The sequence below is a fragment of the Chlamydotis macqueenii genome, chromosome 18 (genome assembly GCF_036417535.1).
Source record: "Chlamydotis macqueenii isolate bChlMac1 chromosome 18, bChlMac1.mat, whole genome shotgun sequence".
Classification (NCBI taxonomy): Eukaryota; Metazoa; Chordata; class Aves; order Otidiformes; family Otididae; genus Chlamydotis; species Chlamydotis macqueenii.
The window spans coordinates 3,418,040-3,434,939 of record NC_141573.1 but is presented as its reverse complement, the minus strand read 5'-3'; the positions used below and the strand labels follow the sequence as shown (position 1 = coordinate 3,434,939).

Sequence of the window (16,900 nt, the reverse complement as noted above, 5' to 3'; positions counted from 1 at the left end):
GAGATAGGTGCTCTGCATAAAGGTGAGAAAAACAGCATCTTCCAGCTATGAGATACTGAACGTGTTTTCACTTTTTATGATATACTTACATCGGTAGCTGAGACTTTTTAAAAATTATTATTAAAAATATTGTGAAAAATTTTGGAAAATAATTTTATTATTTCTCTACTAAGCAGAGAGGTCAAAGCTTAACAGATTGTAATGTGGATGCCTTGGATATATTTGTTATTAGTAGTAACAACATTTTCTACACAAGAAGTAAGGCTGTTGCATTACTTTGCTAATACTGTTGCTTCTCATGGGTAATAAAAGAATTTTCCATTTGCCTTGCAGCATGCCTGACTATCAAACATTTTACTGTTCAAGTTCTTTAGTTTCTAGTCATGTGAAGATAAATGTTTAAAAAAGAAGTTGAGGTTTGATGGTGATAAATTTACCTTTCATACATGGAATAATAATATAAACTAATTTTAAATTTTAGCCCTTGTTGACTCTTATCTAAACTGATGTGGGGACTATCCTTTGTTAAGTGTTCATGCCTTGAAGTTGCATTTGCAGTGTAGAAAATAAATCCTTCTGTATCGCCATTTGAAGGGAAATGTTTCAGAGCCAGGAGCTTAGACAAATGCAGGTAATCTTTGGTCATGTTGTTGCTTTGAACTTTCAGTGTAATTCTTTAGCTATTTTAGAATATAATAAAAATCCCATCAGCTATCTTGTTTTATTAACAGTTGTCAATAACATTCTATATGTTGTTGCAAATTTAGTACACTTGATGAACGGGACATCCTCAAATTCCCTTTAGTTATGCATCAAAAAAAAAAATTAAATGTTGTGGATTCTATATAGTGTTAGGAAAGGGAGCTTACTGGATAATGGAATTAAACTTGATTTTTTTTTTTTTTTCCTTCTTTTCCTCTTGTAGTTGCTAAGCTTTTTAGCTTGTAGACAAACACAATTTTTGGGTATAAAATTTCAAGTTATGTAAAGGAGCGACAATGAATTAAACCCCTGCATATTCTTATCTGACCTGCCTATATATTTTTTTTTCACGATGCTTCTGATACAATTTCATTTGTCACTGAATTTTAGGTGTGACAAAGCAACATCCCAGGAAATCCAGCACTTCATTGTAGGTAGAAAGTGTACAAAGAGGTTGTACCCTGGAGAAGTAGCAAAGGGTTTTTTAATCAGGGAGAACATAACTTTCATCATTGGAAATGATGAAAGATATTCTTCGGTCAGTAGTTTGTACTATGTTCTCCTTTCTTAGAGAAATTACTTATAACACAGGGTTAAAGTAGATGTAAGCATAGAGAATTTTTGGGTGGCTACAGCACCAGTGTGTGTTGTGCCTGTTTTGTGTACTTGGTTCACGTCTGCCTCTGTCTTTCCAGTCTAGTTAAGCTCAGCCATTTCTCTACAAACCATTTGATTATCTTTTGTTTGGTGTCTTAGTCTGTCTGCTTACTATAAACATACCTACTGTATATGTTGTGGTGTTGGAGGGCAGCAACACTGTAAAAACTTTCCCACAGTGAACTCCAAGTGCTGGTGTGACTTCAAAAAATAAATTCAACTTCCATGCTGACAAACAGGCTTCATGTGCTTTAATGTCCTTCCACTAAGACTGCAGAAGCAGCATTAAAGTGAACTTCCCTACAAATTATGATGTTAGATAAGAATGTCCTTACTCAAATTTCCTGAAGCTACTCAGCAGTTATTTCTGTAAGGAACATGCTGGCCGGCTGGGTTTGTTAGATTAAAGTAAGAACCGAGGGCAAGGTTCAGTTTAGTTGTTTACCATTTCAAAATCTTAAGTGTTCTTAACTCTTTCATGTGTGTTTTTTCCATCCTTGTTTTCAAAACAGTCACATTTGTCTTTGAAGAAGCTTGAGGGGGAATGTGCAACAAGCTTGCTGATCCAAATGTTTTTGTTTTTTTTTCCCCTGAATCTTAATATATCCAACATACCTTCTGACTCTGTTACTGAACCATAATAAGCTACAGTTCTGCATTATTGAAGATCAGCATACCTTGATAAACATCTTCCAGAGAACAAAGTGGGACTTGGGAAGGGGCAGAATGAAAGCCTAACATTACCATGGTGGTTGTGCTGCTGTTTGCCATGTCCGAAGAGCAGAAGCTTTGCTCTAAGTTTCTGGGCTGTGAGGGTTACAAAGCCCGTGCGCTGTTTTCAGCCTGGGGGGTTGCTGTCCCCAGGATGAGTCTTGTGGAAGTACTTAGTGCTCAAGGTTGTGATTTTTTTCATACTGTCCTTGCTTTTGGGGGAAACCATCTCAGCATGTTTTACTTTTCCTATCAATGCTTTACTGCTTGCATACTTGAGAAATGTTTACTTGTGATCGCTTTATATAGAAATACAAATTGAAAATACTAAAGTTAAAATTATGGCTAATTTAACTCAAATTCGGTTTTGAAATCTGTGTCTTTACGCAAATTTCTACCGTACATTTTCAACTTAAAAGAATAAGTATTTTCATACAGTGTATTATTTCTGTTAAGTAATGGGGATCTCTTAAGGGGAATCTGATCATCCAAAGCCTTCCCAACTCTGATTTACGAGGACTCAAGTGCTAGGAGGTGACTGTGCCGGTCTCACAGATTGAAACTTGGTTTGTTGTCCGCTTGACTGCCTAACGGAACAGGAGAATCCAAAATCTTTTTTTTCAAAGAAATTCAAAATGCCATTTTTGTTAAGAAGTGGTATTTACAAATTAGAGTTCAATTCTAGTTCAAATAAAGATGTCTTTCATGATGACATTTATTTGGTTCATGCTCTTAAAAAAGCATGTGATTTACTGTTATTCTCATGGCAGTCCTTCAGTTTCATACATATGTATTTTGGTTTGTCTTTGACCTTTTGCTTATTATTTTTAAATTTGCATGTTTCTCATAAATACAAGCTTTTTTTTTTTTCTTTTTTGGGCATTCTTTATTGTGATATTCCCTCTTTAATGTGGTATAATTTTGAGAGCAAGAAGTTTTGCAGAAGACCAGCATGAAGAGAATGAATGTTGAGACATTAAATGTTTACAGATCAGTTTAAGTGGATAAAATCCACAACAAGTAACAAAGTGGGAACATTTAACTTCAAAGCACATATGGCTGCTGTTACAAAATCAAAAAATGCAAGACTTAAGCCATACAAAGGATTAGATACACATTTCCCCTCTCTCTCATGAACAAGTAGGATATACCTTAGCTATTTGGTTTTGAAAGGAAGACTGTAAACAGCTTTATTTAATGGTTAGATAAAGTGTTTGAGTTAATTGTAAATATTTACAATAATTTTTAGCTTTAAAAAAGCAAAAGTAAAGGGTGATTGTATTCATTTTCCATGAGAGAGGGGGCTTTTGGAAAATAATAAAGCCTTTGAAATTTGGTTCTGCAGCCTTAAGCTTCTCAAAATTTCCCCCGGTACTGGGGAGGGTGTTCAGTGTTAGGTGCTGCTCAGTTTTCTGGGGAGCCAGAGCAGGGGTCTCGGCTGTCCTCAGACCTGGGTGGCGTTACAGGTGGTGATTAGGGTGTGGGGTGGATGGGGAAGTCAGCAAAATGAGCTAGAAGGAAGAGTATAATACTGGTGAAGTTAGAGAATTTTAGATAGAAGATACTATTGCAGGTACAAATGTGTAGGACAAAGAAGATCCTCCTAAATTTTTCTGGCTTAGAATTTCTATACTTTTTATTGCTAGATTTTTTTATTCTTTTTTTTTTTTTTCCATTGTTATCTATCTTCTGTGTTAATGTCCCATGATGTTCTCACTCCCGCATTCCTCTCCTCACCAATATGCTCCTCTGTGTCCAAAATTAACAATTTTTTTTTTTTTTTTTGCGGTAGGTGCATATGGGATTCCTTTGTTCACTAATATCTACCCACGTTTTTTGCATGTCAGTCATTGTGGTATATTAAAAAAAAAAAGCACAGAAAACCCTTGAAATAAAACCAACCTAGGGTGCTTTGTATGAAAGAAAGTTTAATGTATCTGTTTTAGTAAACTGATTGACAATAAAGAGACATCAGTTATTTGTTAGAATATTACTTTTTATATTCTTTCAGCTATAGTATTAAAAGATAATACTATTAATTTAAATTTAATGTGTTAAACTTGGGAATATCTACAACTACTTCTGGGTGAAATATGACGACTCTTCAACAGCATATAGAAGTCCTACATAACCTTTTAGGACAGGAAATGAATAATACTGTATCAAATTGAAATTTCAGAGGGATTAAACTTCTTTCACTGATAAATTCAACACACAAATTTATTTAATAGTATTGGAGAAAGTGCAAGCATTTGATATATTTGCCATGCCTTATACTCTATTTTTTTTTTTAAGATTAAATTGATCTAAGTGTTGTAAGATGTGTATTGCAGTCACATTCGTATTCTAAATCTCACTGCCACATTTCACAAGATTATACCCTTGAAAGCTTTTCTTGGGTGTTATGCATTCTCTGTGATGTGATGTTTGAGCCTCATCGTCTGAGAAAATTAAAAAGATAAAGCTGTCTGATAGAGGAAGTGGGTTGTGAATGAGGTTTTGTATTCAGTTCTTAAAAATAGTAATTAAAAGAGCTGCTTTAATTATACACTACTGTTAATGAATTATTTCCTTACGTTTTGTCTCTATTACTTACATGTGTGGATATAGTTTCAATGCACTCAGCTGTCATTTTTTTGAAAACACTAGAGTAGAATAAATTTACAATGATTTTAGCTTTACACTGATCTAAATGAAAGTTTATCCAATCAAGTTGGGAATCTTTTGTATAAGCTGTGTATTTAACTACTAAATTCTTTAAAACATACATAGATGGAATTAATCCAACCATGAGAGTTTGGGGAAAAAAGTGTCATTTTTGATCCATTTGCATTAGGTATGCTCCCAAAGTGGTTGTTGCAAGCTTTTTTGAGTATTTGCAGATATTTTTTACTGCTTGAAAAAAAAAAAAAAAAAGACATTACTGACGTGATGACTTTTTATCTAACTTGTTTTTCAGTTAGAAAATCCAAGATATTTGCGGGAAAAACCAATGCCAGTGTCTTTGGTAGGTATTTATATTCCCTCGTTATTTTGTACAGGCAAACAAACATGCTTAATAACTTTTCATTTTTGGTTAGGATTGATTTCACTTGGAGTTTCTGCTTTGAACTTAAGTTTTTTTCAACTTCTTATCATTCAATAGATGACACCCAAAATTGGCTTAGGAAAAAGTAGCAGTTTTCGTGATGAACAGACACTGTTTCGAATGCATGAAAAAGAGGTAAGATTCTATTTAGTCTTTTTGGAAGAAGAAAACTACATCCAAATTAGTAAGTTAGGGCACTTTCTTTGGAAATTGGGTCTTCACAAAGTAGTTTGTTATAGCAGAAAATCTCATGTAAGAGAATTTTTGCTGAAGTGACAGGGTTTTTCATTAAATACTTAATGTATTTCCCAATTACTTAGGGAATAAAAAAGACTTTCTGAACACATTTACTCTTCCTTTGAAGGATTTTTTTACTGTAGAAGAGCTTGAATTGTAGGAATTTTCCAAGCTACCTTTTAACAGAAGCAATGGAACCCTTTATTTAGTGCAGTTTTTTGTTTACTTTCTCTATACCTTTTAAAATCTACAGATCTAGACCTTATTTCTTTTAGGACCTACATTATTTTGATATTTGCCTCATCTAGCTCCAGTCGTCTTCTATTCATATGTATTATTTCTTTTGAACATTGTTAATTGGTAAGATTACTGTCAAAGCTTGCCTATCTAATTCTTTCATACTGTGTTATTTTGTTTTGAATGTGTACAAAAATAAAGTTTTGTGATCATTTTTACATTTTTCATAGTTTAAGGAAGTATGTCTATGATTTTTTTTTTTGGTCGTAAACTACTCAGTTCCTTTAAAACATCAGTCATGAGATGAAAATATATACTATGTTTAGCACATAGATATTTCAGGTTCTTCAGAAATCATGTAAGCATTACATTTTTCTTTTTGAAAGTCGGTGAATCAGTGATCTGGTGGACCAGACTTCAGAAAAGGAAATTCAACGTGTATTAGGAAAAATGATTTAAAAAAAAAACCAAACCAAACCAAAAAAAAAAAACCAAACAAAAAACTACAAAACAAACAACACAACCACAAACACCAACACTCTTCTCTTTGCCCTTCAAATTTCTGAGCCATGAACTCTTGGAAAATCAAGGTGTATGTACACTGCTCCCTAGCTATCCACCGGTACTTAGACCTCCGTAGGACTCAGATTTGTACGAGCTGGAAAGAAGGGGTCACCTGCAAACCATGAAATGGTCCTTCCTCTTACATGGTGTGTTGTAAGGACACTTGTGAGTTAGAGCTCTCCTCAAGTTACTTTCAGGAACGCTTCAGAAGTTGTCTGTAACTGAGATAGAGGGGATGGTAGATTTGGTTTGCGGATACTTCCATTGTTAATAAAGTAATGTATATGAAAGTCTGCTTTATGTTGATAGCTGGCTGTCTAATTTAATGTTTAAACAAGCCTCTTGATATGGCAGTCGCACAATACATGTGCCTTTCACTTTCTCTGGTCTAATATTGACTGTTCTTTGGTATTGACAATAGGCAAACCACTGCTGCCCCGGGGTGAGGCAAGGCAAAGTTTCATAAGATGTGAAAATAGACCAAAAAAAAAAAAATTGAAAGCACAATGCTGTCATTTAAATAATATTTTCAAATTAAATAAACGGGAATGCATGCCAAGTAGCTACATAAAATACTCCGTGAATGCTGCTCTAGTTCAGTGGAAAAATCCTCTAAACCGCACAGTAAAGATCCAGTACTTTGTGCTAATGGTACTGGACTGCAGGCTAGTTTAAACTGGAAAGGTTATAAACAGTATTTCACAACCACCATGTGTGTACTATTAAATAGAAAACTTAAATGTGTTTTCATCTTATTTTGGTTGTGAAGCTCTATGCAGAGTAAAGCCTTTTCATTTCTAGAATGTAAACGTATTAGCAGAAAAATAGCGCTGTACAGAATAGTTCTGGTAATTCTTTAACAGTTTTCAACCGCTTTGTAGTAGACCAGGAGAACATAAAAAAGGATAACTGTGGTTTCTTGCTTTTAACCTTAAGACCTTTGTTCATAAACCATTCCTGCACCTGTTTTGACTCTGTAATGCTGAACACATGGTCATTTTCAATGACAACCACATCACAGATCTATGAAAATGTGAGTATCATCGGGCAGTGGCTTTTAGACATATTTTCCCCAAATATTTCTGACATGGATTAAACCATGTGGGAAACTGTCATTACCGAAAAATCCTGGGTTCAAACAAGGAAGATGCAACAAAACAGGAATATATCAGTTTTCAGCAGTACAGCAAAGCAGAGCAGATGGCATGACCGCCTTATCTTGATAAATAGGAAAAAGCGTCCCTTTGAACTTCACCTTTCGTCATCCTGAGGGCCACCCAATACTCTATGGAGCGGAAAAGTGGGGAGAGAAAAAGTTCTTATTTGTGATTTTTCAGAAAATCAGAACCAACACCGCTGCTAAGATGTGGGTTTGAAGTTCTTCTGGAATTAAAAAACAAATTTGGCTATCTTAATAAAATATAATATTTTGTTAACCTTTTTCAAAAAACTAGTATATCTAATGTGTCCTTTAAAGAAGTTTTTATGTTTCTTTAAAGAAGATCTCTTTCTTGATTTTTCATTTTATCAGTCTTAGTTTGTCTTAGCATTTTTCTCAATTTCCTTCCAGTTATTTCTGTAAGCAAAGATATTTATTTATCTAGACTCAGCAAATGAAATCTAAACAGATCTGAGGCAAGAATATTGGAAATAATTTTCTCTTTGTATTCTTTTAAATGGAAGGTTATAATTAACACCAGGAGTAAATTTGTACTGAGCTGTATACAAACTCTTAAAAAGTTTGGTTTTTTTTTTTTTTTTTTTTTTTTTTGGCAAGCGGACGAGCTCGATGCTTTGTGCAATAACTGTTGTGGAGCTTCATCTGTCTGGGTTAACTGAGAACATTGAGTATTTCCAGTGTTTTTGTCAACTTTATCACTGTGCTCCCGTCACTTTTCTGTTTTGATTTTTGGAAATCCATTGATTAAGTTTCTGGACACTGGAGCACGGGTGCTTTTCCAGCCTCTTGTATGTTAAAGCAGTCTGGTGGAAACGGTTGTTGTTCCTGCAATCAGCTGGGGTAATGGAGCAGCACAACTGGAGAGGGGAGCAGCTCTGGGGCAGGCGATGGGGGAATTTTCGGGGGGATACAGAAATCCTGCAGGGTCATTTCCACCAAATTGCCCTGGGGCATGAGGACTGAGGACAGAGTACGTGTCCTGGGAAAAGGAGAGAGAAGCTGGGCAGTGAAGGGTAACTTAGGGTGTAGAAGATGGGAAAATGACATCTTTTTCCCCTTAGAACGTGTTTTCATGGGTTGAGGACTAGAAGTATGATAAAAAGGAAGTGCTTGGGGTTGTTTTGTTTTTGGTTTTTTTTTTAACTCAAGAATTGCATGTTTAAGATACAGCCTTTTTAAAAAATACTATTTAAAACTTTTACCTTTGTAATCATTATTTATGTTTCTCTTTTTCTTATGAATGAGCACTCCCATTTGTTATATGACGCAAATTTTGTTTATAAAGATCATCAAGCCATGTATATAGTTTTACTGCGCCAGAAGTGTTGGGATGTAGTGATATATTTCTGTTAAGATAAAATCAGTGTGCTGCAGTGATGAGGTTATGGTTAAGTCTCGGTCTGGCTAGAAGTGTTCTGAATTTAAGGTGTTGAAAGCAGCAGATTTACTGTGCTTCTCACTTATCTGGCAAGAGACTACAACTTGACCTGGAGAGTGTTGCATAAGGGCTGTGATACAGATTTTTCCCAAAAGGGACCATACGTAGAATGTGGAGGAAAGAACATGAGGAGAGAAAGTTGTAGAACTTAGCCAGGAGAGTGAGTGACACTTGCTGGTGTTATCGTGGAAAAGAGGTAGGGTTTCAGGAGGAGAAAAAAAAAACCAAAACACTTGAAGATAAAAATATGCGTCTCTGCAGTTAGAAGGAGATGGTGATCAGTGAACATTGTCCTTTTGGTTTTTATTTCTTCCTCTTAATTACTCTGTTCTATAGCAAAATATTTAAATACATGAATTAAATGTTTAATATATGCCAAATTAAAAGCAATAAATAAAACTAATATGGAGACAGAATCCTAAAAGAACGACTCTTGTAATTAAGCTGAGTTTTCACCAGTGTAAAATCAACATTATTGTGCTTTTAGCTTCCTCATGGGTTTGACATTTTTTCCTCGTTGAAAACAGATATTTTGGTCACATATTCCAAGAATGGTAACAAAATGTATCAGTACTGTTCTCTCGTATATTATAATGAAATAAAAATGTTTGTGTGCTCATGTGTATTTATGTCTCTAGAGTTTAACTGTACTTGGTAGGTGGATAGAGATGAGTACGTGTATGGACCTCGGAGAGCTGGATATGGCCAAAGGCACCTACTTGGGCCTGTCATGGGGTGGTGATTCTCTCTGCGCTTTTTAAGCTCAGATGTAGTTACTAATCATAGGAGGAGATTGTTTTTGATGGACTTTCAGAAAGCATTTGAGTTGCAAAAGTGTCTGTAGGTGGGCCCAGAACTTGAATCCTACAATAACTGGAGCTTCATGTGTTGGAATTATTTTTTTTTTCTTCTAATCCCTCTCTTCTTTAATTCCACTTCTTTTAATTCACTATTCTCCTCTTTTGTTGTCCTGTTCATCCAGAACTGTCCAAGTCTTACTTCTGCTCATAAACATCTTGCTCTTTTCCAAAATGTAACAATTGTAAAGGTTTTAAATTCTGGTGAATATTCTTGTTAAAATGTAAGAATGCATGTTGAATTCTGTTCACACAAGTGTGGCCCATAAGAAGGGGCAAGAAAATGCAAGATAATTATTGCTTTCATCTTGGTTTTTCACTTTTCTGTAACTTTTTTTTCTTACGACAACTTGGTTCTGGAAATACTGTTTTATTCCCCTGAAAAATATTCCGAACAGTGTGTGTTGTTGCTTTGAATATTCTGTGGTTCATTTGAATTTTCTCCTTTTATCCACAAACTTGATGTCTTTTTGAATGCACTGCCTGATTTACATTGAGAATTCAGTTGTAAACTGATTCTCACCACCAAGTAATCATTCAGCATAGTAATCTGTTAGTTCACGTTTAAGAACGCAGCAATCTTGGCTTCTGCTAACGTGATTCCTGGCTGATTAATGTCGTGTCCCTATGAACATATGTCCGTTGTCTTCCATGTGAGGAGATTGCATCCTGTCTTGCTTTGATAACTCTTCAGAATGTAATGTAATAAAACCCAACCCTAATTTTATTGCCAGACTGGTGTGAGACACAGAGTGTACGTCAGGATGAGACTTGTTTTCATAAACTGACTTGTGATTTATAATTCCTGATACTAATTGGTCTGGTCATGGCGATATATATGTACATGTACAGTTATTTATTTATTTTTTTGGCAATAGTTTGTGAACTATGTCTTTAATTATTGCACATATGTGCTGGAGACATTGAGAAAGATCAAAGAGGTAGGTTAGCAATTCAAACTAGTGTTTTAACCAGTAGAGTGTCCAGATGGTTGCCAAGCAGCTGGGAATTAATCTTTTGCTGCATGATTAATCTCTACCTCAAAGTGTCTCTCTGTCTTCTTAAAAAAAAAAAATGTATAGATCCCAGCATTCAAGGGAGAAGAGCTGTTGACTAGAAAGAGCAGGTCCTATACGGTGTTATTGCTACATCGTTAAATAAGGGTAAGAGTACAATTTTAATGACTGTTTTAGGAGATCCTGACATGAGTGTAAAAAGTTTAGTAGCTGCTGAAATACAACATATTAAAAAAAAAAAAAAAAAAAAGAGTAGCACTGGGGAGAAAAAAGCAAGTGTTGTTGACTCTGCGTACAGACTTGTTTTCTTATTATTACAGTTGTTGGGATACAAAGCTGTATGCTGTGCTCCCTATTCCCACCACCCCCAACTTGGAAATCTATGAAAAATACATTGTTCTCCCTTGAAAGAGACTAATGACATTTACATATGAATAACAACAATTGTCCATTCAATTTTTTTTTTTTAATACAGCAAGGGTGTGTTAATGTTGGGTGTCATTTAAAAAGTCGGACCTTACTTGACGGGGGAAGCTGTATGATTTGATTTAGGGCAAAGCCTTTCATTTTTAGTGGCTATACAAATGGGGTGGTGTCATATTAATTTTTTACTGAAGTCAATATCTAGTTTCTCTTCAAATGGTACTCTGTAAAAATACTATAACTGGAAGTAGCGGTTGTAGTGTTTTTAAAGAGTAAAGATACAAAGAAGGTTAGATACGTGGAGAGAAGTATAAATGTTTGTTAGGTCAAATAATATAGTCCAGAGCATAAACACAGACTTTTGTGGAGGGACCTTTGAATCTGGGCACAATGCCATATTTATAAAGGCTCTTTTTACATTCTAATTTCTGGTTTGTGTTTCACTAGTTTGATACGGCCTTTCTTTCACTCCATCTCTGGTTTGTGCAGATGATAACAGAGGCTTTACAAGACATTTATTTCACCTTAGGCATCGCATTGGATAAAAATATTGATGATATTCAGTGCAGAATTTAGAGTAGTTAATGATCTGCTGTTTCAAAATGTAGTTACTTTTTTTTTTTTTAATTTCTGTGTTATACTCAGAGGATGAGCACCAACATCAGGAAGAAAGTTAATGTAAATCCCAGATGGAAAACCTGCTTTTGTTATGTGTAATGTTCCACTAGGAAAAATATTATTTATGACTTCCTTTAATTTGTAAGTTTTGTTCTTGAAGTCTGATAGAACCTTGGAAATTTCAATCAAGTAAAACCAGCTAGGTGGGAAAACTACACACTGCTATCCCCCTCTGCCCACCCATACCTCTAGGTGTTTTTGGGAAATGTCTGCATCTGAAATAGTGAGAAACAGTGGCCCTTGATATTTAAAATAATCTCCTTTGCGTATCATAAAAAATCTTTGTCAAAGACTCTAAATAATCCTGTGTTGTATAGAGTCCCGTTTATCCAGGGGCCCAAGCTGGACCCTGGGGAGATGCAGCAGGTGTGCTTCTGTACCTGCAGCTCCACTTCAAAGCCCCACTCAGCACAAATTTTTCAATGGTTCAGTTTTGAAAATGGAAGATTAGTTCCCATATGATTAGATGTTATATTTAAAAGTAAAGTATGAATTTGTTTCCTTTTTTTTCATGCCAGTGGTTTTCTTTTAGATATTTAGGTGGTTATTCTGACTCTTAAGTTGCTCTAAATGTTAAAAGTATCAATGTACCTCAGATTTTTGAGGGAACAATATAAGATACAGAAATAACACAGTGCAAAAAGATAGGTTGTTAACTATGATGTGAAATTCCAAATGACTTTTGTCTGAAGTCAGCATGTCTGTATATATCATAAATCTTGAATGTTTTGCAAGTACAGTATCTCCTACCTTGGATAAGGTAGGAGATAAATTACTGATATTTATTTCTTTTAACTCTGGATGCGAAAATTGAGTAAACATGATTTGGTAGAAAGTTTGAGTTGTTTGTTGGTTTGGGGGTTTTTTTAAGAAACTTTTTTTTCTTCTGTGAGAATATCAAAGCTTTGTATTGTGCACTGATTTCTTTTGGCAGCTGCATAGCACCAAGGCAAATAAGTTTTGTCATATATTGTAGGATATACAAGGAATTGTTCTGCATTGTTAGTTCTTGCTTTGAAGTTCTCGTTTGTTGTTTACATCCTTCTCCCCCTTCCTCACTTCCTCCCTCCCTCCCCCATATATTCATGGACTTGGAAAAAAAATCTGGCAAGCAACAAGTACTATTTTGTCAAATATCCAAAAAAAAATATCTCTGATGGATGTTGAACCTTCAAGATGGCACTTCTGGCCTAAAGATGATCCCTGTAGTGAAGACAAGTGAGCAGTGATCAGTAGTTCAAAGCTATCTCAGATTAATATTGTTAGTCTAATTATTGATTTACTTTTAAATCAGATATTTAGTATTCCTACAAATTTTTGTAAATGATGACAGGATGAATGTTTGTTTGAGAAAAACTGAGATATCACTTTGTTTCTTTTTTTTTTTCCCCCAAAGATTTATGACAGTTGCAGATTAGACTCTATCAGTTTAAGTTTGACAGTTATTAGTTAAAATTTCCTAGCACCTCACCGGTGCTATGAAAATACAGGACAGTGATTTGATGAAACTCCATGTCAGATAACTGTTTGCTGGTTTTGGTGGTGTTTTGTTTTTTTAAATTAGGAAGAAAGTGTGACTAGGCACATAAAAGCAGTTCTGTTGATACCACCCTCCATGGCTTTAAATAACAGGGCCAGCACAGATGTTTGACATCAGTGATGTTTACATGGCCTTAGGGTTTAATTGCCTCATACTCTTTGTAAGGAGAATAAACAATGACAGAAATCCAAAGGAATGATGTTCAGGCAGCAGCAATGGCTGCATTTCATACATAGTTGCAAACTTTTCAACTATAGCTAAACATCTACACTTTTTTTTTTAAATCTGAATGGTAACGTGACATAAATTTCATGTTCTCTGCCTCTTAACTGGTACTAAAAGGTATTAAAACTGACAAGCGTGAGCACAGTTAATTGCTTCTGAGTTGTTTTTATCTATTTTCTCTAAAACTTACAAAGATCATTTATACTGCTGTAGGTTATTTTGTTTCTCAGAGTGTTTAATAAATAGAGCTGAAGTGCAGAGGGCACTTTGTAGAAGAGTAGGACATAACGTTACAAACTGCTATTCCACAGGAAAATGAGTCTAACTTAACAAATGAGGTTTGACATTTGGTAACTACAGAGATGCAGTTGACTCAGTTTGGTATGGTTTTAATTTGGAAGATACTCCTTTATTGAAATTAGTATTTAATAGGGTGTTTAACTTTGAAATGGAAGGGGAGAAGTTTCACTCCCAGTTGTGAAGCGATGAGCCCTTTTGCTTCAACCCCAGCCTTAATGAGATCACTTTTTAAAATGTGTTTACATGACTCTTTTTTTTTTTTTTTTTAACTCCATATGCGGTGAGCTTGGAAGTCTGCCTTACACAAAGGGTGGATCACAAAGCAGATTTATAAATGAAACCAGTACTCCAAGCTTTGCTATAGGATGCTATTTTGTTGTCCTTATGCTTTCTGGCTCTTCTAGCAGTTTTCCACAGAAGAAATCTTAAGTGTAGGATTTTTAAACCCATATATCTTTATTTTTACAGCAAGTGCTGAAATTCACACTTCCAGAAGTTGTGATGAAGATACATGTGTGTATTTGAGCTGTGGACCATCATAACATTTAAATGTTGTTGGAGTTTTAAAACTTTATTTTGGTTTTTTTTTGTCAGTTACTCATTACAAATACAGTTTCCCTCTAAAGACTAGCTGAAAACTCCATGTGCACATAAACTATTGAATTTCAAACACTTTAATGTGGGGCTCCTCACATTTATTTATATAGTAGGTCCTGAAGTGACAAAATTATTTAAGTTGTGGACAAAGCAGACAGGGCAGGAAAATGTCTGGGATGCTGAGCTTCAGAATTTCATTAAGTTTCTGGAAGTTAAGGACCTTGAGTGTTTTTGAAGGTATCACCGTTTCAGCCTTCCATTGGTGAGGAGCTGGTGTTTGCGATTTTTCAAATAAGAGATTTTTTTTTTAAATATTACTTTTTCTTTGAATATTAAAAAAAAAATCTATTTTGTTATTACAGTGCTTGTCTTCATTAAGAGCTGACTTTTGCATCTTGGACAGACGCATTTTTCAAATTTGTTGTTTGGTTGCAACTGGCTGTCCTGAGATGAAGCTGCCAATCCTTTTAGGAAAGCAATCCCAAAATCTGTGAAGTTTTAAGGGTCGCCTGTTCCACTTGAAGTAGTGCAATGAGTTAATGACCTAAAACTTATGAGAACTGGTGCAAGGATGGTGTGAAGTGGAAGATTAATGACAAGGAGTGGGAGTCAAATGCAAGTGCAGGGATTTCTGCTGTCAACCTGTGGGAAAACAGCCGCGTGACTGAGAACGATCACCATTGCTTGTAAATATATGTCCATATTTAATACCAGACAAATTTTGGATTTTGATTTATTTTTATGTTCTTCCAACCTGTGGAATAACGAAACATAGACCAGATCTCAGCTGATGCAAACCGCCAAGGATTAATTTACATCAGCCAAGACACTCACTTTATTAATGAGTTTTAAATGTAATGTGTTTGTGTAGATTTAGTAGCTATGTGAGTGCAAGAGCGATACATCAGTAATTCATAAGCTTTTAATGTGATTCAAGTAGATTGGAGTCTCTTTCATGTTTAGTTTCTAGAATTTGTGTTTTTACAAGACCGTCATATTTATTTATGAAATGTTCACAAACTGTCTATCTGGGAGTGGATTACTGTGCTCTTTTTTTAAAAAAATCAACACTTATTTATCACCTGGTACTAAGATTTTCTTCTATAATGTCACTTTGTTGGAGGGATATATGCATATATTTCTTTTCATATATACATATGTATATATTTTATGAATAGACCCTGCATTTTTATCATGATGCTTATTTTTGGATGATAAGAGATGTCTGACAGCTGAGAATACTATCTATGTCCTTTGGATTAATTGTCAATCTAATGTTTTTCCTCCTTAGTAATTTGCATAAGACTGGGAGATAGGTAGCCTCTTTATATGTGATGTTACAAACAAGTGGATACTTTCGGTATCGGTGGATGCGGAATCTGGAAATTGAAAGGATTTGTTGCTCTTGCTTCTTCTGTTTTCTGTTCTTGAGGGGTCTTCTATATTTACTGCGTGGCATTTCGCCTTTTTGAGTTGACTTAGATTTTTGTAGCTCACATTTTCAAGTCACAATGAACAGAAATATGTAATCGTATAAAAGAAATTAATAATTTGCAGTGTGTTTGTATATGTTAAAGATTCATGCTTGAATGACTTCTTTTGATAAGTCAAAGGCATAAAAATAAAGGCTTATTGGTTCCTTTAGAGTTTGTCAGTTGAGAGAGTTAGGAGTCAGGTTGTTAGTTGAGCTGAACAAAAATGAGAGCTGTAAATAACTGGATGGTGATGGGAGTCCAGTGTCTAGCTGCGAGATGGGTGGACCTCAGCACCATGGGCTCATAGATCATCCAGAAGGCAAATATATACTCTTCTGTTGGCAGCAGACTGCTTAACGACGTCTTCTGGTGGATGTTGGTGCTCACATGCCGATGCTTTTGGTCTACCGTTTCTGAAGTGTGAGGGTTGTTGGGATCTGTTGCTCTGTCCACTTTGCTTTCTGCACGGTAGAAAAGATTGGATGTAGAAGTGGAGTAGCCTGCATCTGAACTCGAGGTGTCACTTCGGTTTTTTAGAAAACTGAGAAACACAAGGTACCTATCATATTTGCGGAGTCCTGAAGACAGTCTTTAACGACATAGTGAAAATATGCGAAAGACTTAAAAATACTTTAAAGATGAAAACTTAGACTCTAAGCAAGAAGTGGCAGTGGGTTATTGTGTTGGAGGGGTTCAAGTACACTACTGTGAACAAACACAAGCAGAAACAGGAAATGTATTTTAGCAATCAAATTCAGCAGTAATATCCTTAATCCTATTATAAGTAACCTTTAAAAGGAAATGTGGGCGGAGTGTGAAATCTATGAATAATAGAAAACAAACGAAAATAATCATACAGCTGGGCTAAAGGACAGTCTTTGTGTAAATGTAACACCTGCCTAAAGAATAAAAGAAAGTTTACCATACTTGGTATATTAACAGAAATATTTAAAAGTTTCATTCTTAAGTGTTTAT

The 16,900-nt window shown here is 35.1% G+C and overlaps 1 protein-coding gene across 2 annotated transcripts in view; it reads left to right on the top strand.

Annotated features, from left to right (window-relative positions):
- CEP112 (centrosomal protein 112) overlaps positions 1-16,900 on the top strand; it is a 163,427-nt gene that overhangs the window by 14,256 nt on the left and 132,271 nt on the right. For both annotated transcript variants that reach the window (XM_086762479.1, XM_086762478.1), the window contains 2 exons: positions 5,030-5,077; positions 5,216-5,293. In XM_086762479.1, coding sequence (XP_086618605.1) covers positions 5,030-5,077; positions 5,216-5,293 — 126 coding nt within the window. The remainder of the gene's footprint in view (positions 1-5,029; positions 5,078-5,215; positions 5,294-16,900) is intronic.